Source organism: Eurosta solidaginis, chromosome X (assembly GCF_040869045.1).
Source record: "Eurosta solidaginis isolate ZX-2024a chromosome X, ASM4086904v1, whole genome shotgun sequence".
NCBI lineage: Eukaryota > Metazoa > Arthropoda > Insecta > Diptera > Tephritidae > Eurosta > Eurosta solidaginis.
The window spans coordinates 99,441,509-99,467,284 of NC_090324.1; the positions used below are offsets into that span (position 1 = coordinate 99,441,509).

At 38.9% G+C, this 25,776-nt stretch overlaps 1 protein-coding gene across 10 annotated transcripts in view; it reads left to right on the forward strand.

Moving 5' to 3' along the window:
• The window catches only part of bt (projectin protein bent), a 3,328,983-nt gene that overhangs the window by 1,791,761 nt on the left and 1,511,446 nt on the right, over positions 1 to 25,776 (forward strand). For all 10 annotated transcript variants that reach the window (XM_067757812.1, XM_067757814.1, XM_067757820.1 and 7 more), the window contains one exon: positions 9,087 to 9,257. In XM_067757812.1, the coding sequence (XP_067613913.1) occupies positions 9,087 to 9,257 (171 nt within the window). The remainder of the gene's footprint in view (positions 1 to 9,086; positions 9,258 to 25,776) is intronic.

The window sequence follows — 25,776 nt, forward strand, 5'->3', positions numbered from 1 at the left end:
AGTTCGTTTAGAAATGTTGGTAAAATAACTGCGAGCGTACGTTTAGAGTAGTTGTTTAGATATTTTGGAACTCTTAGCCTATTTTCTGAACGAATTCGTGTCGCGTGGGAATGAGAAATTGTGATTTTTATAGTCTGTTCTATCATAAAATTCGTGTAAGACTGTTAACTTAAATATAGATTTAACGTCCAAGAGTTGTAGCTCTTTGTTAAACGATATATGCTCTTCGTATATATTTATTTATTTTTTGCGAGGATTTTTAAGTTGTACCTTTGACTTTCTTGAAGTTTTCTACAACCTGTCGACGTGCCCCATGCTGCGATACCATGTCTAATATACAATTCTGTTAAACCAGTATATACGCTTCGGAGGACCTCATAGTTGCTGCTAACTCATATGCTTTAAAAAATAAGATACGCTTCGTAATTTTTTCTGCAGATAGGAGATGTGGTCGCTCCATCTAAAACGCCTATCAAGGACTACTCCAAGGTATTTATATGAATCTACGGATTCTATTATTGTTACGCACTGGCAATTTTTATGTTGTTCGTGTCAACACTCATAGCCAGAAACTTGAGGTTGATTGTAGCAGTCTTGATGTGTGGGGGTCTGATATGCATTAATTTTGTCTTCAGGGCATTGATTGACAAACCGTTGTCATGTGACCAGTTAGCTATTTGATTGAGCTTCCTTTGTATTATCTCACTAGCAGTGTCGAGGATTCTGTGTGGAACTAGGACCGCCGTATCATTCGCATATGCGTATACTTCGCAGTTTTTCAAATACTTTATCATTGAACGTAATCATAGAGTTTTTAATGAATATTTACGTGCATATTTAAACAACACCTTTTCTGATTGGGATATTTATTTAAAATACTTTACTTTCCCACACAATACAACAACTGGCACAGTTCTCGACAATAAATTTTCTCCCTTCGAGTCAGTATTTGGTAAAAAGGCAACTTTGCCTCATGAACTGCGAAAGGATAAAATTGACCGACTTTGTAATGCCGAAAACTATGCTAAGAGATTAAATTTAGAATGCAAAACGCATGAAATGGCTAAAAGTTTAATAATTAAAAACAAAACACAAAGCAAAACTTTTTATGACAAAACGGCTCGTCCGTTAGCTATTAAAATAGGCGATAAAGTTCTTCTGCAAAAAGAACCACGTAACAAACATGAAAATATATACTAAGGTCCATCCGTTGTAACCAGAATTAATGAACCTAAGGTTAAAATTTGTGACGAAGTTACAAGAAAAGAAAAACTGCACATTAAAATGCATTAAACAAATTAAATTTATAATTATTCAATTATATTAAATTAATTATATATATAACAAGTAAGGAAGGCTAAGTTCGGATGTAACCGAACATTACATACTCAGTTGAGAGCTATGGAGACAAAGTAAGGGAAAATCACCATGTAGTAAAATGAACCTAGGGTAACCCTGGAATGTGTTTGTATGACATGCGTGTCAAATGGAAGGTATTAAAGAGTATTTTAAGAGGGAGTGGGCCATAGTTCTATAGGTGGACGCCATTTAGGGATATCGCCATAAAGGTGCACCTGGGGTGACTCTAGAATTTGTTTGTACGATATGGGTATCAAATGAAAGGTGTTAATGAGTATTTTAAAAGGGAGAGGGCCTTAGTTCTATGGGTGGACGCTTTTCGAGATATCGCCATAAAGGTAGACCACGGGTAACTCTAGAATTTATTTGTACGATATGGAATCAAATGAAAGGTGTTAATGAGTATTTTAAAAGGGAGTGGGCCTTAGTTCTATGGGTGGGCGCCTTTTCGAGATATCGCCATAAAGGTGGACCAGGGGTGACTCTAGAATTTGTTTGTACGATATGGGTATCAAATGAAAGGTGTTGATGAAAATTTTAAAAGCGAGTGGGCCTTCGTTCTATAGGCGGACGCCTTTTCGAGATATCGCCATAAAGGTGGGCCAGGGGTACCTCTAGAATGTGTTTGTACGATATGGGTATGAAATGAATGGTGTTAATGAGTATTTTAAAAGGGAGTGGGCCTTAGTTCTATATGTGGACGCCTTTTCCATATATCGTCATAAAGCTGGACCAGGGGTACTCTATAATATGTTTGTGCGATATGGGTATCAAATTAAAGGTATTAATGAGGTTTTTAAAAGCGAGTGGCCCTTAGATATATATGTGAAGGCGTTTTCGCGATATCGACCAAAATGTGGACCAGGGTGATCCAGAAAATCATCTGTCGGGTACTGCTAATTTATTTATATATGCAATACCACGAACAGTATTCCTGCCAAGATTCCAAGGGCTGTTGATTTCGCCCTGCAGAACTTTTTCATTTTCTTCTACTTAATATGGTAGGTGTCACACCCATTTTACAAATTTTTTTCTAAAATTATATTTTGCGTCAATAAACCAATCAAATTACCATGTTTCATCCTTTTTTTCGTATTTGGTATAGAATTATGGCATTTTTTTTAATTTTAAGTAATTTTCGATATCGAAAAACTGGGCGTGGTTATAGTCGGATTTCGGCCATTTTTTATACCCAGATAAAGTGAGCTCAGGTAAGTACGTGGACTAAGTTTAGTAAAGATATATCGGTTTTTGCTGAACTGTGTTTAAAAACTGGTCGTGGCTTGAACCGATTTCGCCCATTTTCACAGAAAACAGTTACCGTCATAAAATCTATTCCCCTACCAAATTTCAGAAGGATTGGTAAATTTTTGTTCGACTTATGGCATTAAAAGTATTCTAAACAAACTAAATGAAAATGGGCGGAGCCACGCCCATTTTGAAATTTTCTTTTATTGTTGTGTTTTGTTGCACCACAGCATTACTGGAGTTGAATGTTGACATAATTTACTCATATACAGTAAAGATATTAAATTTTTGGTTAAAATTTGACTTTAAAAATTTTTTTTAAAAAACTGGACGTGTTCTTCATCCGATTTTGCTCATTTGTATTTAGCACATATATAGTAATAGTAGTAACCTTCCTGCCAAATTTCATTGTGATATCTTCAACGGCTGCCAAATTACAGCTTGCAAAACTTTTAAATTACCTTCTTTTAAAAGTGGGCGGTGCCACACCCAATGTCCAAAAACTTACCACTTTTCTATTCTGCGTCATAAGGTAAACCTACCTACCAAGTTTCATCGCTTTATCCGTTTTTGACAATGAATTATCGCATTTTTTTGGTTTTTCGAAATTTTCGAAATCGAAAAAGTGGGCGTGGTTATAGTCCGATATCGTTCATTTTAAATAGCGATCTGAGCTGAGCGCCCAGAAACCTACATACCAAATTTCATCAAGATACCTCAAAATTTACTTAAGTTATCGTGTTAACGGACAGACGGACGGACGGACGGACATGGCTCAATCAAATTTTTTTTCGATACTGATGATTTTGATATACGGAAGTCTATATCTATCTCGATTCCTTTATACCTGTACAACCAACCGTATACCTTTTATAAACAGCCAAGAAGGCAGTACACAAATTTTCTATTAACGGAGTTAACCAAAAACTCTATTTTATATAGTCGCTCTAATTGAAAAAAAAAAACAAAAAAAAAACCTATTTTCTAATATATATATTTTCCAATATAAACTCAAGAAAATGAAATTTCAAAACAAAAAGAAGAAAAAACAACACGTACAGCCAAGGCAAACAAAATTCTATATGTAATACTATTTTCTAACATGTACTTACTTATATATTTTTATACTCAGTTGAGCAGAGCTCACAGAGTATATTAACTTTGATTGCATAACGGTTGGTTGTACAGGTATAAAGGAATCGAGAAGGATATAGACTTCCATATATCAAAATCATCAGTATCGACAAAAAATTCGATTGAGCCATGTCCGTCCGTCCGTCCGTCCGTCCGTCTGTCCGTTAACACGATAACTTGGTAAATTTTGATGAAATTTGGTATGTAGGTTCCTGGGCACTCATTTCAGATCGCTATTTAAAATGAACGATATCGGACAATAACCACGCCCACTTTTTCGATGTCGAAAATTTCGAAAAATTGAAAAAGTGCGATAATTCATTACCAGATACGCATTAAGCGATGAAACTTGGTAGGTGAGTTGAGCTTATGACGCAGAATAGAAACCTGGTAAAATTTTGGACAATGGGCGTGGCACCGCCCACTTTTAAATGAAGATAATTTAAAAGTTTTGCAAGCTGTAATTTGGCAGTCGTTGAAGATATCATGATGAAATTTGGCAGGAACGTTACTCTTATTACTTTATGTCTGCTTAATAAAAATTAGCAAAATCGAAGAACGACCACACCCACTTTTTAAAAAAATTTTTTTTTAAATTCAAATTTTAAAAGAAAAGTTAATATCTTTACAACATATAAGTAAATTATGCCAACATTCAACTCCAGTAATGATATGGTGCAACAAAATACAAAAATAAAAGAAAATTTCAAAATGGGCGTGGCTCCGCCCTTTTTCTTTAATTTGTCTAGGATGCTTTTAATGCCATAAGTCGAACAAAAATTAACCAATGCTTGTGAAATTTGGTATAGGCTTAGCTCCTGGGACGATAACTGTTTTCTGTGAAAAAGGGCGAAATCGGTTGAAGCCACGCCCAGTTTTTATACACAGTCGATCGTCTGTCCTTCCGCTCGACCGTTAACACGATAACTTGAGCAAAAATCGATATATCTTTACTAAACTCAGTTCACGTACTTATCTGAACTCACTTTGTATTGGTGTAAAAAATGGCCGAAATGCGACTATGACCACGCCCACTTTTTCGATATCGAAAATTACGAAAAATGAAAAAATGCCATAATTATATACCAAATACAAAAAAAGGAATGAAGCATGGTAATTTTATTGGTCTATTGATGCAAAATATAACTTTAGAAAAAAACTTGGTAAAATGGGTGTGACACCTACCATATTAAGTAGAAGAAAATGAAAAAGTTTTGCAGGGCGAAATCAAAAGCCCTTGGAATCTTGGGAGGAATACTGTACGTGGTATCACATATATAAATAAATTAGCGGTACCCGACAGATGATGTTCTGGATCACCCTGGTCCACATTTTGGTAGATATCTCGAAAACGCCTTCACATATACAACTAAGGGCCACTCCCTTTTAAAACCCTCATTAATACCTTTAATTTGATACCCATATCGTACAAACACATTCTAGAGTCACCCCTGGTCCACGTTTATGGCGATATCTCGAAAAGGCATCCACATATAGAACTAAGGCCCACTCCTTTTTAAAATACTCATTAACACCTTTCATTTGATACCCATATCGTACAAACAAATTCTAGAGTCACCCCTGGTCCACCTTTATGTCGATATATCGAAAAGGCGTCCACCTATAGAACTAAGGCCCAAGCCTTTTTAAAATACTCATTAACACCTTTCATTTGATACCCATATCGTACAAAAAATTCTAGAGTCACCCCTGGCCCACCTTTATGGCGATATCTCGAAAAGGCATCATCCTATAGAACTAATGCCCACTCCCTTTTAAAATACTCATTAACACCTTTCATTTGATACCCATATCGCATAAACAAATTCTAGAGTCACCCCTGGTCCACCTTTATGTCGATATCTCGAAAAGGCGTCCACTTATAGAACTAAGGCCCACGCCCTTTTAAAATACTCATTAGCACCTTTCATTTGATACCCATATCGTACAAACAAATTCTAGAGTCACCCCTGGTCCACCTTTATGGCGATATCTCGAAAAGGCGTCCACCTATAGAACTAAGGCCCACACCCTTTTAAAATACTCATTAACACCTTTCATTTGATACCCATATCGTACACAAAAATTCTAGAGTCACCCCTGGTCCACCTTTATGTCGATATATCGAAAAGGCGTCCACCTATAGAACTAAGGCCCACGCCCTTTTAAAATACTCATTAACACCTTTCATTTGATACCCATATCGTACAAACAAATTCTAGAGTAACCCCTGGTCCACCTTTATGGCGATATCTCGAAAAGGCGTCCACCTATAGAACTAAGGCCCACTTCCTTTTAAAATACTCATTAACACCTTTCATTTGATACCCATATTGTACAAACGCATTCTAGAGTCACCCCTGGTCCACATTTATGGCGATATCCCGAAAAGGCTTCCACCCATAGAACAAAGGCCCACTCCCTTTTAAAACACTTATTACACTTTTCGTTTGACACCCATATTGTACAAACGCATTCTAGAGTCAACCCAGGTCCACTTTTATAACGATATTCCGAAATGCGTCCACCTATAGAACTTAGGCCCACTCCCTTTTAAAATACTCATTAACATCTTTCATTTGATACCCATATAGTACAAACAAATTCTATAGTCACCCCTGGTCCACGTTTATGGCGATATCTCGAAAAGGCATCCACATATAGAACTAAGGCCCACTCCTTTTTAAAATACTCATTAACACCTTTCATTTGATACCCATATCGTACAAACAAATTCTAGAGTCACCCCTGGTCCAACTTTATGTCGATATATCGAAAAGGCGTCCACCTATAGAACTAAGGCCCAAGCCTTTTTAAAATACTCATTAACACCTTTCATTTGATACCCATATCGTACAAAAAATTCTAGAGTCACCCCTGGCCCACCTTTATGGCGATATCTCGAAAAGGCATCATCCTATAGAACTAATGCCCACTCCCTTTTAAAATACTCATTAACACCTTTCATTTGATACCCATATCGTACAAACAAATTCTAGAGTAACCCCTGGTCCACCTTTATGGCGATATCTCGAAAAGGCGTCCACCTATAGAACTAAGGCCCACTTCCTTTTAAAATACTCATTAACACCTTTCATTTGATACCCATATTGTACAAACGCATTCTAGAGTCACCCCTGGTCCACGTTTATGGCGATATCCCGAAAAGGCTTCCACCCATAGAACAAAGGCCCACTCCCTTTTAAAACACTTATTACACTTTTCGTTTGACACCCATATTGTACAAACGCATTCTAGAGTCAACCCAGGTCCACTTTTATAACGATATTCCGAAATGCGTCCACCTATAGAACTTAGGCCCACTCCCTTTTAAAATACTCATTAACATCTTTCATTTGATACCCATATAGTACAAACAAATTCTATAGTCACCCCTGGTCCACGTTTATGGCGATATCTCGAAAAGGCGTCCACATATAAAACTAAGGGCCACGCCCTCTTAAAATACTCATTAACACCTTTCATTTGATACTCATATCGTACAAACAAATTCTAGAGTCACCCCTGGTCCATCTTTATGGCGATATCTCGAAAAGGCGTACATCTATAGAACTTAGGCCCACGCTCTTTTAAAATACTCATTAATACCTTTTATTTGATACCCATATCGTACAAAATAAATTCTAGAGTCACCCCTGGTCCACCTTTATGGCGATATCTCGAAAAGACGTCCACCTATAGAACTTAGGCCCACCTTAACAACGAATACGGGACTCTAGTGAATCGCCCAATTAACAAAAAAAAAAAAAAAAGTAAGGAAGGCTAAGTTCGGGTGTAACCGAACATTACATACTCAGTTGAGAGCTATGGAGACAAAATAAGGGAAAATCACCATGTAGGAAAATGAACCTTGGGTAACCCTGGAATGTGTTTGTATGACATGTGTATCAAATGGAAGGTATGAAAGAGTATTTTAAGAGGGAGTGGGCCATAGTTCTATAGGTGGACGCCCTTAAGGGATATCGCCATAAAGGTGGACCAGGGCTGACTCTAGAATTTGTTTGTACGATATGGGTATCAAATGAAATGTGTTAATGAGTATTTTAAAAGGAAGTGGGCCTTAGTTCTATAGGTGGACGCCTTTTCGAGATATCGCCATAAAGGTGGACCAGGGGTGACTTTAGAATTTGTTTGTACGATGTGGGTATCAAATGAAAGGTGTTAATGAGTATTTTAAAAGGAAGTGGGCCTTAGTTCTATAGGTGGACGCCTTTTCGAGATATCGCCATAAAGGTGGACCAGGGGTGACTTTAGAATTTGTTTGTACGATGTGGGTATCAAATGAAAGGTGTTAATGAGTATTTTAAATGGGAGTGGGCTTTAGTTCTATAGGTGGACGCCTTTTCGAGATATCGCCATAAAGGCGGACCAGGGGTGACTCTATAATGTGTTTATACGATATAGGTATCAAATTAAAAGTATTAATGAGGGTTTTAAAAGGGAGTGGTGGTAGTTTTAACAAAATGTGGACCAGGGTGACCCACACCATCATCTGCATGGTACCGCTAATTTATTTATATATGTAATACCACGAACACTATTCCTGCCAAGATTCCAAGGGCTTTTGATTTCGCCATGCAGAACTTTTTCATTTTCTTCTACTTAATATGGTAGGTGTCACACCCATTTTACAAAGTTTTTTCTAAAGTTATATTTTGCGTCAATAAACCAATCCAATTACCATGTTTCATCCCTTTTTTCGTATTTGGTATAGAATTATGGCATTTTTTTTATTTTTCGTAATTTTCGGTGTCGAAAAATTGGGCGTGGTCATAGTCGGATTTCGGTCATTTTTTATACCAATACAAAGTGAGTTCAGATAAGTACGTGAACTGAGTTTAGTAAAGATATATCGATTTTTGTTCAAGTTATCGTGTTAACGGCCGAGCGGAAGGACAGACTGTCGACTGTGTATAAAAACTGGGCGTGGCTTTTTACTAAAATTATCGTGTTGACGGGCGGACGGACATGGCTCAATCAAATTTTTTTTCGATACTGATGATTTTGATATATGGAAGTCTATATCTATCTCGATTCCTAATACCTGTACAACCAACCGTTATCCAATCAAAGTTAATATACTCTGTGAGCTCTGCTCAACTGAGTATAAAAATGTTGGAATTCGAACAGTCAACTCTTTTCTTACTATATAAAATAATTCTAAAACTACAAAAAATAATACAATATCCATTTTGATTTTAAAGAAATGCCGGGCGAAGTAATTTCTCGGCCGGACACTTTAAATTTAGCGAAAAATACGAGATTGGCAGTGCGACCGCATATCTTCACTATGGTCTTTTTTAATAAAGCTAATATTTTTTTAGGATGGAAAACAAATGGTACCTAAAATACAACCACCACAGCCGGGCGAACCGCCAAAGATAGAAGTCGTAAGAGAAAAACGTCCTTCGCTTGCTCCTGAACCTGCAAGTCGCCGTGGATCGTTGGTTCCGCCCGAAATGGGACGACGGCCATCACTTATCATCAATGATGAGGTAAGTAGCACTGTAATACATTTCAGGAAGCCATTTGTTAGGCATCGTTCTTTGTTGGGCTCTGATAACTTTGAAGAAAACGAAGTAAGTTACTGTTAGACCGCAAATATGGAGTGAGCTACTATTTCACCAGAGAGTAAATATTAGCAATAATGATGTACGACTATTAATACTACAAAGATAACGCGATTTAGTGAATACTATTTTAATTTATTTTGTTTCTAATTTATGAAAAGAACTATGAAGTACACAGTATTATAATAAGAGTTAAAAAAAAAAAATTATGTTGGTTACGCTACGTCAGCTTGTTGCTACATTCTAGGTTGATAAAAGTTGTTGATGCAATAACACATTATTATTAACAAATTATAGCTGTGTTTTTTTACATCTATAAACATTTACCCTTAAACTTTTTATGGACTGCTAAGCGTCAAACTTTAAATACACCTCTAAAATTGCTGCGCATAAAATTTGTACTACTAAATTTCAATACGCATTATACTCAGATGTAACTGAAATATGTGTCTATGTTTCACCTCTACACTAATTCTATGTATCACCTCTTAAAATGGTGCGTGTCCAATATTCATCGCAACTGATTCTGCTATATGTTAAACATTATTGCCACCAGAGGTTTGTGTCTCCGGTTTTAGGTACAACCTGTTCTGTAGCTAGTTATTTAACCACTGCCGCTAGATGGGTCTCCTAAGCATTATCTAAGAGAGGATAAGCATTGCTGCGCATAAAAATTGTACTACTAAATTTCAATACGCATAATACTCAGATGTAACTGAAATATGTGTCTATGTTTCACCTCTACACTAATTCTATGTATCACCTCTTAAAATGGTGCGTGTCCACTATTCATCGGAACTGCTTCAGCTATATGTTATACTTTATGGCCACCAGAGGTTTGTGTCTCCGATTTTAGGTACACCCTGTTCTGTAGCTAGTTATTTAACCACTGCCGCTAGATGGGTCTCCTAAGCATTATCTAAGCTAGGATAAGAATTTTTTTACGCGCAAACGTAAACGTATAGGCTTATAAAAAACACGGCTTATATTTCCGATGTATAGTGATTACCCTAATTAATAATTTGTTGTCTTACGAATGCAACTTTGTGTCATTTATATTTGCAACATACATATATCCACATACTTCATTATACTCAGCTGAGCAGAGAGAGTATATTAATTTTGTTCACATAACGGTACCCCGTAACGGCATAAACTAATCGAGGTAGATATATCAAAATGATCTGGGCGAACAAAGAAATTCATTTAGCCATGCCCGTCCGTCCGTCCGACCATAAACACGATAACTTAAGTAAAATTTTGAGTTATATTAATGAAACTTGGTATGCAAGTTCCTGGGCACCCATCTGAGATCGCTATTTAAAATGAACGAAATCGGCCTATAACCATGACCACTTTTTCGATATGGTAAATTTGGAAAAGCCCGAAAAGTGCGATAATTCATTACCAAAGACGGATAAAGCTATGAAACTTGGTAGGTGGGTTGGCACCGACCTTCAAAAGTTTTGCAAGCTGTAATTTGGCATTCCTTGAAGATATCATGATGAAATTTGGCAGGAACGTCACTCCTATAACTATATATGTTTTCAGTCAAAATTAGCAAAATCAGATGACGAACTTTAGAAAAAAATTTTTAAGACAAATTTTAACAAAAAATTGAATATCTTTACAGTGTATGAATAAATTATGTCAACATTCAACTCCAGTAATCATATGGTGGAACAAAATACAATAATAAAAGAAAATTTCAAAATGGGCGTGGCTCCGCCCTTTTTCATTTAATTTATCTAGAACACTTTTAATGCCATAAGTCGAACAAAAATTTACCAATCCTTGTGAAATTTGGTAGGGGCTAAGATTCTAGGACGATAACGCTTTTCTGTGAAAAAGGGCGAAATCGGTTGAAGCCACGCCCAGTCTTTATACACAGTCGACCGTCTGTCCTTCCGCTCGGCCGTTAACACGATAACTTGAGCAAAAATTGATATATCTTTACTAAACTTAGTTCACGTACTTATCTGAACTCACTTTATCTTGGTATTAAAAATGGGCGAAATCCGACTATGGCCACGCCTACTTTTTCGATATCGAAAATTTCGAAAAATTAAAAAAATGCCATAATTCTATACCAAATACAAAAAAGTATTGCCACATGGTGATTGTATTGGTTTTTTGGCGCAAAATATAACTTTAGAGAAAATTTTGTAAAATGGGTGTGACACCTAGCATATTAAGTAGAAAAAAATGAAAAAGTTCTGTTGATGAGTGCTTTAGTACAGAGTAATATATTATCCAGAGACGGACTGGGACTGCAATTTGGACTAGGACTGGGACTGAGACTCGGAGTGGGACTGGAACTGGAATAAAATTCATACCACCCTCTGGGAGAGGCAATAAGGGATGCAGAATAATGAGAAGAAATTGAGAGAAGAGAAAAGGGAGAAGGAGAATTAGAAACAGATGGAATAAGACGAAGATGGAGATAGATGAAGCGAAGAAGACGGAGGGAGGAGTGAATAAAAGGATTGAGAAAAAGTGAAGAGAGGGGGAGGGCAGACTCAGACGGAAAAAAGCTTATTAAAATGTTTGCAGATAGGCCAAATTTAGGGCAGGACAACGTCTGCCGGGTCTTCTAGTAAATTATAAAAATGATGTTCCGTGTTAACCTGGTCCACATTTTGTTCGATATCTCGAAAACGCATTCACATATACAACTAAGGGTCACTCCCTTTTAAAACCCTCATTAATACCTTTAATTTGATACCCACATCGTACAAACACATTATAGAGTCATCCCTGGTCCACCGAAAAGGCTTTCACCTATAGAAATAAGATCTACTCCCCTTAATGCTCATTAACACCTTTCATTTGATACCCATATTGTACAAACACATTCAAGATTCACTATATATTAGGGCGTTTATTTTTAGTATTACCGTTTGTATGTATCCATGAAAAAGACAATTTTGTCTCCAAAGCTGTCAGCTGAGTATGTAATGTTCAGTTACACCCGAACTTAGCCTTCCTTACTTTTTTTAATGTTCGAATTCTCTCATCTCGCACATTTTGTAACACATACACTTGTGTTCTTGAATGTACCCTGCTAACAATGAGTGGATAAAAATTTGGGTAATCATATACAGACGCTACATAAGAAATTGGATAATAAGTTGGATAATTTTGTTCGGCGAGGTGCCGATATTATCCATGGTGAAAGGGGATATTTCGTGTACGTGTGATCTTCCATATCTGTCGCACTAACTCAGAACCGCCATAACAAAAATGAATAGCTGAACTGCTCTCAAAATGTCATTTTAAAGAGGCTGCATACTTTTAGGCACTCCAGAGTTGCCAGCCCGATGATCAAATAACCTATAATGCGAATTGAAAATACCTAAAAAATTGCAAAAACCCCACAAAATAACCAAAAACTGCTCAAAATATGTCCAAAATTTTTAATTTTATGCTTTTATTAAGAAATTATGGTTTTAAATTTAAAAATAAAACAAATTCATTTTAAGGAAATATGAATAATTTAGATATATGCATATTTTAGATATTTACTGTAATAACTTCACGATCTTGATGTTGAATTAGCAATGTAATATATTTTATTTTATTCACCAGTATGTATACATATGTAGATGTTAGTATGACAGTGTTAAGCAAGAAACCAAAATATGCGTTCTTATGTTAATGTAATAAAACAAGATGATGCCAGGGTTGCCAAAATACAAAATACAAAATATATGGCGGCCACCATGGTGTGATTGGAGCGTGCTCCGCCTACCACACCGTATGCCCTGGGTTCGCACCCCGGGCAAAGCAACATCAAAATTTTAGAAATAAGGTTTTTAAATTAGAAGAAAATTTTTCTAAGCGGGGTCGCCCTTCGGCAGTGTTTGGCAAGCGCTCCGGGTGTATTTCTGACATGAAAAGCTCTCAGTGAAAACCCATCTACCTTGCAGATGCCGTTCGGATTCGGCATAAAACATGTAGGTCCCGTTCGGCCAATTTGTAGGGAAAATGAAGAGGAGCACGACGCAAATTGGAAGAGAAGCTCGACCTTAGATCTCTTCGGAGGTTATCGCGCCTTACATTTATTTTTATTTTTTTACATATCACGCTCCCCCTAAGATCGTACCATCATACCAAAAGTTGTTTAAAAGTATAACAATCTATGTAGAAAATATTTACTTGAGAATTTGTGATAAGGCAATTTATCTGACTTTCAATAATCTTTTCTTTTGTTAGAGGTGGTCTGAGAAAATTGAATCGCATAAAGTACGATTTTTTTGAAGGTGACTCGCCTGTGGTACAGTGCTTTGTATTTCTATAATCAGACAAAAATCTGTTTACGATCACTTCTAAGTTTGAATTATGGTTGTCTTTTAAATGAGCGTAAATGCATTTTTTTTACCGATTTAACGAAATTTTCAGCTTGGTCATTCGTCGCAGGATGACCTGGTGCGGTAAAAATGTGCGTTATATTGTTTATTTTCATGAAGTTTTTGAAATCGTGAGGCGTAAACTGTCGACCATTATCGCTTACCAATGTGTCGACTAACCCATACCTACAAAATGTTTCTCTAAGTTTGCTAATAGCAAAGTTCGACGTTATTTCCTTGGTTAAGAATATTTCTACCCATTTGGAATTAGAATCAATTATAACAAATAAATAAAAGTTTTTGATGGGTCCTGCAAAGTCTACATGTATACGGCTCCAAACTGTCTCTGTCGGTTTCCAAGGGATTAATGCACTTGATTCAGGACTAGGCTGCACTTCCTGACACGGCACACATTTCTTTATTAGTAGCCGTGTTTTTTAACACGCGCGTATACGTTTCGTTTGCGCGTGTTAAAAAACGCCTATCTTCGCTTAGATAATGCTTAGGAGACCCATCTAGCGGCTGTGGTAAAACAACTAGCTACAGCAACAGGGTGTACCGAAAAGCGGAGACGCAACGCTCTGATGGCCATAGGGTATAACATATAGCTGAATCAGTTGCGATGAATTGTGGACACACATATAATACATAGAATTAGTGTACAGGGTGAAACAAAGACACATATTTCAGTTACATCTGAGTATAATGCGTATTGAAATTTAGTAGGACAAAATTTATGCGCAGCAATTTCAGAGGTGTATTTATAGTTTGTCTCTTAGCAGTCAATATAAAGTTTAAGCGTAAACGGATATACGCGTGTTAAAAAACACGGCTAGTGTTTCGATATTGGCATCGATGTTTGGCCACCAAACGTAAGATCTGGCCAGTGCTTTGGTTTTGATAATGCCTAAATGGGACCTGTGCAGTTCAGAAAGTATGTTATTTGTCAGTTTTTGTGGTATGATTGTCCTATACCCCCATAGTATACAACCATACTCTACCGTAAGTTCTAGATTTTTGCTTATAAATGGTCGAAATTCATTTCCGTTTAGATTTGTTACAGTGCCATTTTGAATAGCCGAGCACAATTTTGATAGCACAGGATCTCGCCTTGTCTCTTTGCCGATTACTGTATAATCGAAATTCAAGCAATTTTCTGCTTCCACAAAGTTTATGAAACTATTCTCTTTGCGGTTTTCATTGTACTCATGTTGTGGCATTCGTGATAAGCTATCAGCTGTGTTCGAACTACCTTTTACATATTCAATTAAATAATTGAGGGGATGTGTGGAATAACGGTATAACTCAAGAATCAACCTTTTGAGAAAAGTGAAAAAAGCTTAACAATGCAGGTAAAAATAAATTTATAATAATCCTAATTAGTAGGATTTTAGATAGTATGATTCTTTGATAAGAAAAGGTATCAAATTTTCTATACACATAATTTTATTATAAAATGGATAATTTTTTTTTTTGAGTTATACCATATCCATAGATCGAATATCAAATATTTTGATTGAGATACTTTATTAATGAAAATAGTAGATACATTCATAACCATTGTTAAAAACATTATATTCTATTATTTAGATGTGCTTATAACTATTTGTTATTTCCGTTTGTTATTTTTATCAATTTTTGTTTACTACTTTTATCATTTTTAAACTTTTTCTATTTTTAACAATGGAGTTCTCTGTCTGCTTAGTCGTTTTTGAACCCACTTCAATTCTTTTATTTTTTAGTTCTTTCTGGTCTACGACATTGAATATATTTTCATACCATTTCGATGCTTCACTACTGCAAAATTTTATTAGAGAGTTATACCGTTTTTCCATAAATTAAGCTAATATCTTTGTTAAATATCACTATTATTTTCTAAGATTAATATGGTATGTGTATGTAATCGTGTTCTTTTTATTTAGTTGATTTATGGAAAAACGGTGTAACTCGACTTACACGATTATTCCACACATCCCCTCAATTGAAACCTGAAAGAATGAACGCCCATCGTTGCATACGAGCTGCCGCCATGACTGGCAAGCCCTTATCTCCTAATATTGATAATAGTGGTTTGTGATCAGTACGTAAAATAAAACAAGTAAGGACGGGACGATCTTCGGCTGTGCCGAAGACTTCATACCTTTCATGAATGGGGCTGAACAATAATCTTATCCCGTTCGTAATCTCCAAATAATGGGATGTATAAGATAAGAAATATATAGTGCACAGATGTACATACCTAAACGATTTTTAAGAGAAATATGAAAAAATGGCAAAAAAAACCCCTTATCGGAACGATCGGTTGTATGGGATATATATTATATATAGCTCCGATTGAAATGATTTTTACAGAAAATCTTCTATGATATATTAGAATATATATCACCAAGTTTCACGTTTTTATATTGGAAATTAAGGGAGAAATGGCTAAAAATATTTCTATCTGAACGATCGGTTGTATGGGATATATATTATATATAGCTCCGATCGGAATGATTTTTTCAGGAAATCTTCTGTGACACATTAGAATAAATATCACCAAGTTTAACGTTTTTATATTGAAAATTAAGGGAGAAATTGCCAAAAATCTTTCTATCTGAACGATCGGTTGTATGGGATATAACTTTAAATAGCTCCGGTCAAAGTGATTTTTTCAGGATATCTTCTATAATATATTAGAATATATATCACCGAGTTTCACGTTTATACTTTCTAAATTGCGGCAGGAAGGACCAAAATCGTCTTATCTGAACGATCGGTTGTATGGGAGATATATGTTATAGTGGTCCGATCCTACCGGATCCGACAAATGTCTAATATAATACAAAAATACATCCTTGTGCCAAATTTCATTGATATATCTCAAATTTTGAGGGACTAGTTTGCGTTCAAACAGACAGACGGACGGACAAACGGACGGACAGACGGACATGGCTATATCAACTCAGTTCGTCGCCCTGGTCAATTCGGTATACTTAATGGTGAATCTATCTTCTATATTTGTCAACGTTACAAACATCGGACCAAATTTAATATACCATTTCATGTTCATGAAAGGTATAATGAGTACCTAGAAGATATTGTCTGAGTTTTGTAATACAGAAAATTATTGCCAACGCTTCTTTTTCGAGAGTGCTGTAGTTTCTCTCACTCTTCGATACTGCTCTTGAAACAAAAGCAACCGGTTTAATTTCATTGTTTGGAAATTTATGAGACAAAACTCCGGCTACAGCATTGCTACATGCATCTGTTGTTAAAATAATAGGTAGGCTGGGATTAGAATGCGCTAAAAGTTGATCAGTAGTTACATCTTTCTTTATATTATTGGATGCTTCTTGACACTTTCGTGACCACACAAACTTCGTATTCTTCTGTAACAGCTCATATAAAGGTGATACCTTGCATGAAAAATTTGGAATAAATTTGGCATACGTATCGTTTTGAGGGTACCGATATGTGTGCTCCACGTACATAAGGGCTGAGACTCCTCATTTAATTCTAACTGATTGTATGCGTTAGATAAATCTAATTTTGTAAATAGTTTACCTACCTGTAATGCAGAAAAAATCTCGTCTTTTCGTGGTAACGGGTATTTATAATCTGTTAAAAATTTGTTAATGTTTACTTTATAGTCACCGCATATACGTAGTTCACAATTTGGTTTTAAAATAGGCAATAAGGGAGTTCCCCACTCCGAATTATCTACGGGCTCTACAACATTTCTGGATATAAGATCTCTTAATTGTTTCTGTACTTTGTCTTTCCACGCCAGTGGCACTGGACACGGCTTGAAAAAAATTGGTTTCGCATTTTCACACACTGATAACGATATTTTGCTGAGTCTATAAAGACCTAAACCATCACTAAAGTGATTGGAATATTCGTTTTTTATTTGGTCAGTTATAAGAGAAAAATTTTGATCGATGCCTGTTGAATTTACTTGACACAACTCGAAATTAAAAGTTCGCAAAAATGTTCGCCCAAGCAACGGTGGATTTTTTGCATTTGTAACTACAACTACAACCTTTTTTGTGGTGCCGTGATACTTAATTGCTGCATTGTACTCACCACATAATTCAATTTTATCTCCACTGTAATTAACATATTGGGTCTGACAAGGTCTTAGTACGTTTTTGCTATGTCATTTCTGGAAGAGAGCCAATGGAACTAAAGTACGTGGAGCCCCGGTATCGCAAATAACACATAATTTCACACAATCTATTTCAACTGGTAATGAGTAAACACCACATGGACCACTGCCGGCTATGCTGTAAACAGAAATATTTAAGTAATCGTTAGAGTCAGTGTGAGTACTTTCATCAAAATCTGATACGTAATTAATTGTTTTATTTGACTTAGAATGGAATATTGATGTTAATGCCCTAACTTTCCACATGCATGACATTTGCTATATTGGAATTGATTGGCGTCATGGTTCCGCCAGCCGCAATATGAGCATGCCCTTTTTTGTCCTCTACCGACGTTTGATCTTTTATTGTTGCATTTTAGTGGTTTCTCATTGCCACTGCTGCCCTTACGCCGTTCACTTTCGCTGCTACCATTTGTGTCACCGCCTTTTCTTAATTTGCTTGCGCCTCTTTTTACGTAATTGACGCTAGACAGGTCTGCATCACGAATTTTTGTGGATATTTTTGATTCCATTATTAGTGCTTTCCTAACAGCCACTTCAAGGGTCAGATTTTCATCTTCTTCGCATAATCGTTCAAAAATCTTTTATGGTAAATCCATGATTAATTTGTCTAATACAAAGGCTTCTAAATATCCACCGAATTTGCAGTTCATTGCCAGCTTTTTTACTCAAGCATACCACATAGATATTGATTCATCACTATTTTTTGTTGATTTGTGAAATAATTTTCACTCATTGGTGGCGTGTAGTGTGTGTTCAAAATGCTACACAGGTGTTGAAGACAAGATCCAGTTTTCGGACTAAGTCCGCCCCCCTCCGTCTGGCAACACCCAGCCATTGCGGCCAAGTTCACGCAGCACATCAGCTGTGCTTGCCGACCACCACCGCGCACAATTTTTTAGTTGATTTGATCCGAAGTTCGCAATATTTTTCAAATAATATTTAATTGGCTCTATGGAATTTTCCATCAAAAGAAAAGTAATTGGATTACCTTTCTTTTGATGCATGTTAACATTTAAAATTCCTTAAGGATCATCCAAAAAAATTACTTTCCTTGCAACTTTACACTATTTGCTTTGACTACACATTACTGTTTCCGAAATTCGAAATATTTTCCAAAAAATACTTAATTGGCTATAAGGAGTTTTCTATCAAAAGACGCTGGCCGGTCCCCCAATGGGATGTAATCAGAATTAAATCAGTTCAAAATCCCTTTGTACACAAAATTATTTCCTGTGTACACCAATATTACAACAATCACACGAAAAGTTGCAATTTCTTTTGCAAGTATCTCTTTACAGACTCAAAATTTGGGTTTTCGTATTCGCGTTTCTGGGTCCAAGACGAATATTTTGATACAACTCCCGATATTTTTGGACGTGTATTTATAATGTCACGCTGTTGTATAGAATTACCTAAATTAATTCACAAACAGTATCTCTATCAGAGATGCACCTTAACGTTAAGCTAATCGTTTATCAAAAATGTTCCACCGTTTCCGTTGAAACACTTCTGTTAGCGACAATGCTAATTAAACAATATTTTCAGCAACACGTTTATGGGTGTGTGTAGCGCTAAAATACTTGTGTTTAACTATGCAAATATAAGCTACTTGATTACAAAGATATTTATTGATACAATTTGATTATGCTGTTAATTTTAGTTGCTTAATGAAATACTTCCGCTCGCTTCCAAAGGCTCGTTGAAAAAGAAAGATGTTGATGTTAGCGGAGAACAACAGGTGAAAATGCACTGACAGCTGACGAGCGGGTTTGTTTCGTAAGCGCAGGTTATGGCGCCGCGCTAACAACTCAACGGCGTGGATTTATCGACAATACCAGCGACGTAACATCCCCCCCTCCGTAAACTTCGTAAACGTTGCGAGGTTTACTCCTTGACGTCCAGCTTGGCGAGCTTCACGACGGGACGAGTGAGTAATCCATCGGTTTTTCTCACGACTGCGCTGCGCACCTCTCCATCTTTGCTCCTATGAACGTCGACTACTATGCCCTTTCGCCAAATATTCCGTTTGGTGTTGTCGTCTACTATAAGGACGATGTCGTTAAGTTCAACGGGATCTGGTGACCTTTCGAACCATTTTGCACGTCTTGTCAAGCAGGGTAAGCATTCGCGAATCCATCGCTTCCAGAATTGATCTGCTATCTGGTTTGAGATACGAAATATTTTGTTGAGTGTAGGACCGCTTCCTTTAGTTTCATCACCCACGCGAATACCACTCGAACTTCCTAAAAGGAAGTGGTTGGGTGTTAATGCCTCCATTTGCGGAGCGTCAAGGGGCAGGTAGGTCAGCGGACGAGAATTTAAAATATGTTCCACGTCAGCTAAAGTCGCCCGAAGGCACTCCTCTCTCAAACTTGTTGTTTTCAAAATATCCATTAAAATTGATTTGACTGATCTAACCATTCGTTCCCATGAGCCACCCATATGAGGTGATACGGGTGGTATAAAGTTCCACTTTATTTTTGGGTAGCGGCGTTCAACATCACCGCACGACAAGCGCTGAATTTCTTCTTCCAGAACGCGGCTAGCTCCGCGGAAATTCGTTCCATTATCCGTCCAAATACAGTGGGGAGTACCACGTCGCGCCATAAACTGCTTTAAAACCATTAGGAATGAATCAGTGGAAAGCGAAGACGATATTTCGATGTGGACAGCGCGGATCGTCAAGCACGTAAAGAGAACTCCCCATCGTTTCTCACGGCGTCTGCCAACGGCTACTTCGAAGGGCCCAAAAAAGTCAATGCCTGTGTTCGTGAAAGGCCTGGAGAATGTCGCCAGCCTCTCTTTTGGAAGTTCACCCATTTCTGGCGGTCTCGGAACAGCGTGCCGAATTCGACACCATTGGCATGATTTTGCCGTTTCCCTAACTACTGCCCTCATGCCTGGTATGAAATAACGCTGTCTCATTTCGTTGACCACTATTTCATTGTGATGATGGTGGAATCGACGATGATAAAGGTCGACGATGAGCTGCGTTATGCGGCTGCGGCGTGGTAAGATTAAGGGTCGTTTTATTTCAAATGAAACGTTTTCTGCCATATCGATTCTACCCCGTACTCTAAGCAGACCTAAGTCGTCGATGTATGGCGAGCACTTAAAGAGGATGCTTTCGCGTGGAACTGTCTTACCGGCTTTGATACAATTTATTTCCTTTCCAAATGCATCTTGTTGACAGCACCGAATAATAGCGAACTCAGCAGCTTCTACATCAGCTGCTCCGATAAAGTTCTTAAAATGACTTGATACATTTGCTACCCGTGAAATATTTTGGAGAAAGAGAAGTATGCAACGCTGGGCTCTGCACAGCTTTCCCAGGTAGAGAACCGCGAGGGGTCGGGCATCGAAATCCCCAATGGTGACTGTTGCGACGATTGCATCTCTACATGACAGATCATTTCCGTCTCGTATTTTTCGTTGAGATTTGCTGCAGGCCACTTATCTTCAGTTTCTTGTAGGAATGGTGGCCCTGTGAACCACCTATTTGTGCTGCTAAATTCTGGATCTTTTCCCCATTTCGTACCTTCATCTGCGACGTTATCCACTGATGGAACCCAGCGCCACTCGTCAACTTTGGAGTCCTCTAATATCTCTCCCACACGTACTGCAACAAATTGTTGAAACTTCCTTGCGTCTGACCTTATGCAGAATAACACATTTTTAGAGTCACACCAGAATAAGCGGCGATTGACTGCGACTGAAAGTTCATTTGAAATAAACCGACATAGGCGAAGTCCCAATATTGCACCCATTAATTCTAGTCTTGGAATCGATACCGGTTTAAGAGGGGAGACCCTTGTTTTAGACGCTACTAGACTCCAAGAGATATCTGGCCCTCGCTTTGCTCGCAGGTAGACTACGGCAGCGTAAGCATCAATGCTAGCATCCACGAAGGTGTGCAATTCCAGTTCCTCCGAAAAACTAACCAGCGGAAAACAACGTGGAATGCGAATATCTGGGATTTTTCGCAAGTTACGAACCCAACGAAACCATTTCTCTTCTTCTTCGCGATGGACTAGTTCGTCCCACTGGACACCGGAACGCCATACCTCCTGCATAAGGATTTTCGCGTAAATCATAAAAAACCCAAGGAGGCCCAAGGGGTCAAACACTGTCATTATTACCCTTAAGATCTGCCGTTTTGAGGGAGTGATGTTTTCGTCTAGGACGCCTTTCGGAAAGTTTTTAAAAAATGAGAAGGTGTCGTCACTCGGGAACCACCACATACCAAGCACCTTCTCGTGCTTCGCGTCTGCTTGGTCGATATTTTTAATACTCTGGACCGATTGGCTCGTTAATGCAAATAAGACATCTTTGGAGTTGGATATCCAGTTACGCATCTCGAATCCCCCGTCGGTGTGAATATCTCTCACCTTCGTAGCCAGACGTATCATCTCATCCACTGAAGTCGTGCTTTGCAGCCAGTCATCCACATATGTGTTCTCCAAAATGGCCTTAACTGCTACAGGATGTTCATCTTGGAAAGGTGACGCGTTTTTGTCTTTGACGAAATTCGCTAACGACGGGGAACAGCTTGCACCAAAGGTCATGACCTGCATGACGTACGTGTCCGGATCCCTTATGGCATCGCCATCACGCCACAAGAACTTTTGCGCAGCCTGGTCATCCGCGCACAAACGTATCTGGTGGAACATGTCTCTAATATCATCACAAAAGGCAATAGGCCTTTCCCGAAACCTAATGAGAATGCCTATTAGTGAATTAGAAAGATCCGGTCCTTTCAACAGTACGGAATTGAGTGCCACGTTATTGACTGCGGCAGCAGCATCCCAAACTAGGCGTCTTTAATTTTTGTTTACATTGGTCACAGTAAATATGGGAATATACCACGATTTGCCGCTAGCTATATTTTCTTCAGGTGTCGTCTTCCTAATGTAGCCTTTTCGTTCATAATCCCCAATTGTATCGATGAGGAAAGATTCCAGATCCGGATCGCGGACCATTTTATTTTCCAAACAGCGAAGGCGACGGTAAGCCATCGGCAAAGAATTCGGTAGTTCGATGTGGTCGTGTTTCCAGAGTAGTCCAGTTTCCCATCGTTTCTCATCGGGCAGATACCGTGTTTTCAAGTTCATAATAAGCTGACAACGTTCATTCTCCTTTGACATCAAAGGTTTAAGGGGACGGGTACCTATGGCCTCAAGCGAGAAATGGGACTTTACGAGTTCTTCGAGGCGATCGTCAACGTTACATGCGTGCATTACGCGGGAGAGGGAAGTATCCGCTTCATCTTTTCGGCCGTACACTGACCATCCTAACTTGCACTTTGCTGCCATAAGATCGTCTCCCTTGCCTTCCCGTATCTCCAAAGGCGCACCTAATTTTAAATTATCAAGGCCTATAAGGATTCGTGCTCGCACCGCTTTGTATGGAGAGATCGGAAGATTCTTAAGATGTCCACGCGCAGTTATTGTAGACAGTTCAAGCGTTTGAACAGGTAAGTTCAGGTTTGATACCGTACGGACGCCGTGTAAACAAAATTGTTTCGCACCGTTTCTTTGGGCGGAAATTTGGATGGATACACATTTCGAGTCAGCTTCGCTCTGCAAAATTTCCCCTGTCCACTGCAAACATAGCTCCTTTGTTGGTCCGTCGATGCCAAGTTCATCTGTCACTTCATGTTCGACCAGAGTACAAGCAGACCCTTCGTCTATAAACGCAAACGTGTCAATGGACTTTTCTTTATTGTAGAGTGTTACCGGAACGTACCGAAATAATGCTTGAGAATTCTTTCCATGAAACATAACAGTGTCGTTCTTTGTACCTTGGTTGGATTCCGAGGCCCTAGCATTAGTTTGCGTGGAACCATGCAGCAACGGGTTATGTCGCATTTTACAACCATCAATACCACATAGCTTACTTGAGTTGCACCGACGGACGAAATGCCGTCTAAAACAACAAATGCACAATTTAGAATCGCGAACCATCCGCCATCTTGCATCTCTGCTCAAGTTTCGAAAATCAGCACAATCGGAGAGACGATGGTCCTTGCCGCATTTAGGACACCTATCCCCCTTATTCGCATCGACGACATCGTGTACCATTAATCTTTCGCCTCGTCTGTGAGCAGCCTTTACTTCTGTTTGACCAGACCCATTGCTAATTGGAGTAACCTTACTAGCACACGTTGCTAGATTAAAGAGCCACTCATCGAACAACTTTAAGTCTACCCTCATGTGCGTCAACCTATATCTACCCCAATCTAGTTTCAACTCGCATGGTAATTTCGTTAAGAGTTCATTTATTAGCATTGGATCGTTCAAGTAGTCGCTCAGCCCGATCGCTTGCATGGTTGCGCGGTAATTTTGCACTGCCAATGCAAAATTTATTAGAGTTTCCATCTTTTCCATTTTTACATTCGGATGTTGTTGTAGTTTTCGCTGCAAAGTGTGATGTATAACGTCAGGTCGCCCGTAGAGCATTCTCAATGTTTCAATAGCTAGAGAAATCGTACTCGGCATCATTAATTTTCCACGTACGGCTTCAAGTGCCGGGCCCTTGAGGCACTTTTGTAGTCGTATAAGGTTCTCTTGATCGGTGAAACCACACCTTTCCGTAGACTGCTCAAAATTCGTGATGAACACGGGCATCCCAAGGCAGTCGGTTCTATGTACCGGAGCGACTCGGGATTTTTCCCGACCAAGGACTGTCATTTCAGTGTAACCCCATTTAATTTGTTTCGTCCCTCTCACAAATTGTCATCCTCCCAGCAGCTCCTTGCAGCAGGACTGCTCCATATTCTCTTGCTCCGGGAAGGTATCGAATCCAATCCGGGTCCGTCTCCTGACCCCGGTCCTGAGAAATGGTTTTGCTGCATCTGCCGGAAAAGAATCTTTTTAGGACGGTCATACTCTGTTCAGTGTGTCTCGTGTAAGGGATGGTTGCATCGGACAGGTTGTTCTGGGCTTGATCCCAAAACCCGACGTCCACGTAACTTTTATAAATCTTTTGTGGCTCCTTGCTGTTCATGCCCAAGGGCGCCTCGTAGTCTACGTCTAAGCGCCCCCCATTACCTTCCAGCAGCCCCGCTGCTCAGCAAGCCACAACAAGTACCCGCTGCTGCTCGCGCCTTACGGCGCCAACAACTCAAACAGCTGCTACCACTCATAACTACAATCTTCGTAGTAGAGTCGGAAGCAATGCTGAGCAACAGCCCCTGCCCCCGTCTTCTCCCCCCCTCTTTTCCGGCAGCAATCGTGTAGGTCAGGGAACCAGACTCTTAGTCCCTACCTCCGTTTGCACCGTTTGCCAGCACAGAATATATATGTTTGCGACATCCGCCCAATGCAGCTCCTGCCTTGGGTGGTGCCACTTTCCTAGATGTTCTGGTCTCCGCGACGGCAACCCCTCGACGGGTTTCATCGCGCCATGTTGCCAGGTCGCAAACCCAAATCATCCGGGTACCCCAATGCTTGCCCAAGGACGCCCAGTCCCAGGGCCACAACAGCAATTGCGTCCTGGCCTTCCTCAACCCAGGCGTAGTCACCCGTCACTTACCCCCAGAGTGGCGACGTCTCCCCTCATGCACTTCAGAATTCTGCAGTTAAACTGTAATGGACTAACTGGGAAGATTACGGAGATAGTCAATTTCATGAAGCGGCACAACATCCGCATTGCTGCGATTCAAGAGACTAAACTCACAGCACGATCTGCATTGCAGACCTGCTCTTGGTATAATGTCCACAGAAAAGATCGCGAGAGCGGAAATGGAGGCGGCCTCGCGTTTATAATACACCACTCTGTGCAATATCACATATTTGATCCTGGCATCGACCGCAGGGACAACGTCTTAGAACGTCAAGGCCTATCTGTCCGGTCAGGCGATGCAAACCTAGAAATCATCAACATCTACATCCCCCTGCCACCTGTTGCCCCGGTGGATACCGCCCTAATATCAGAGCCTTAC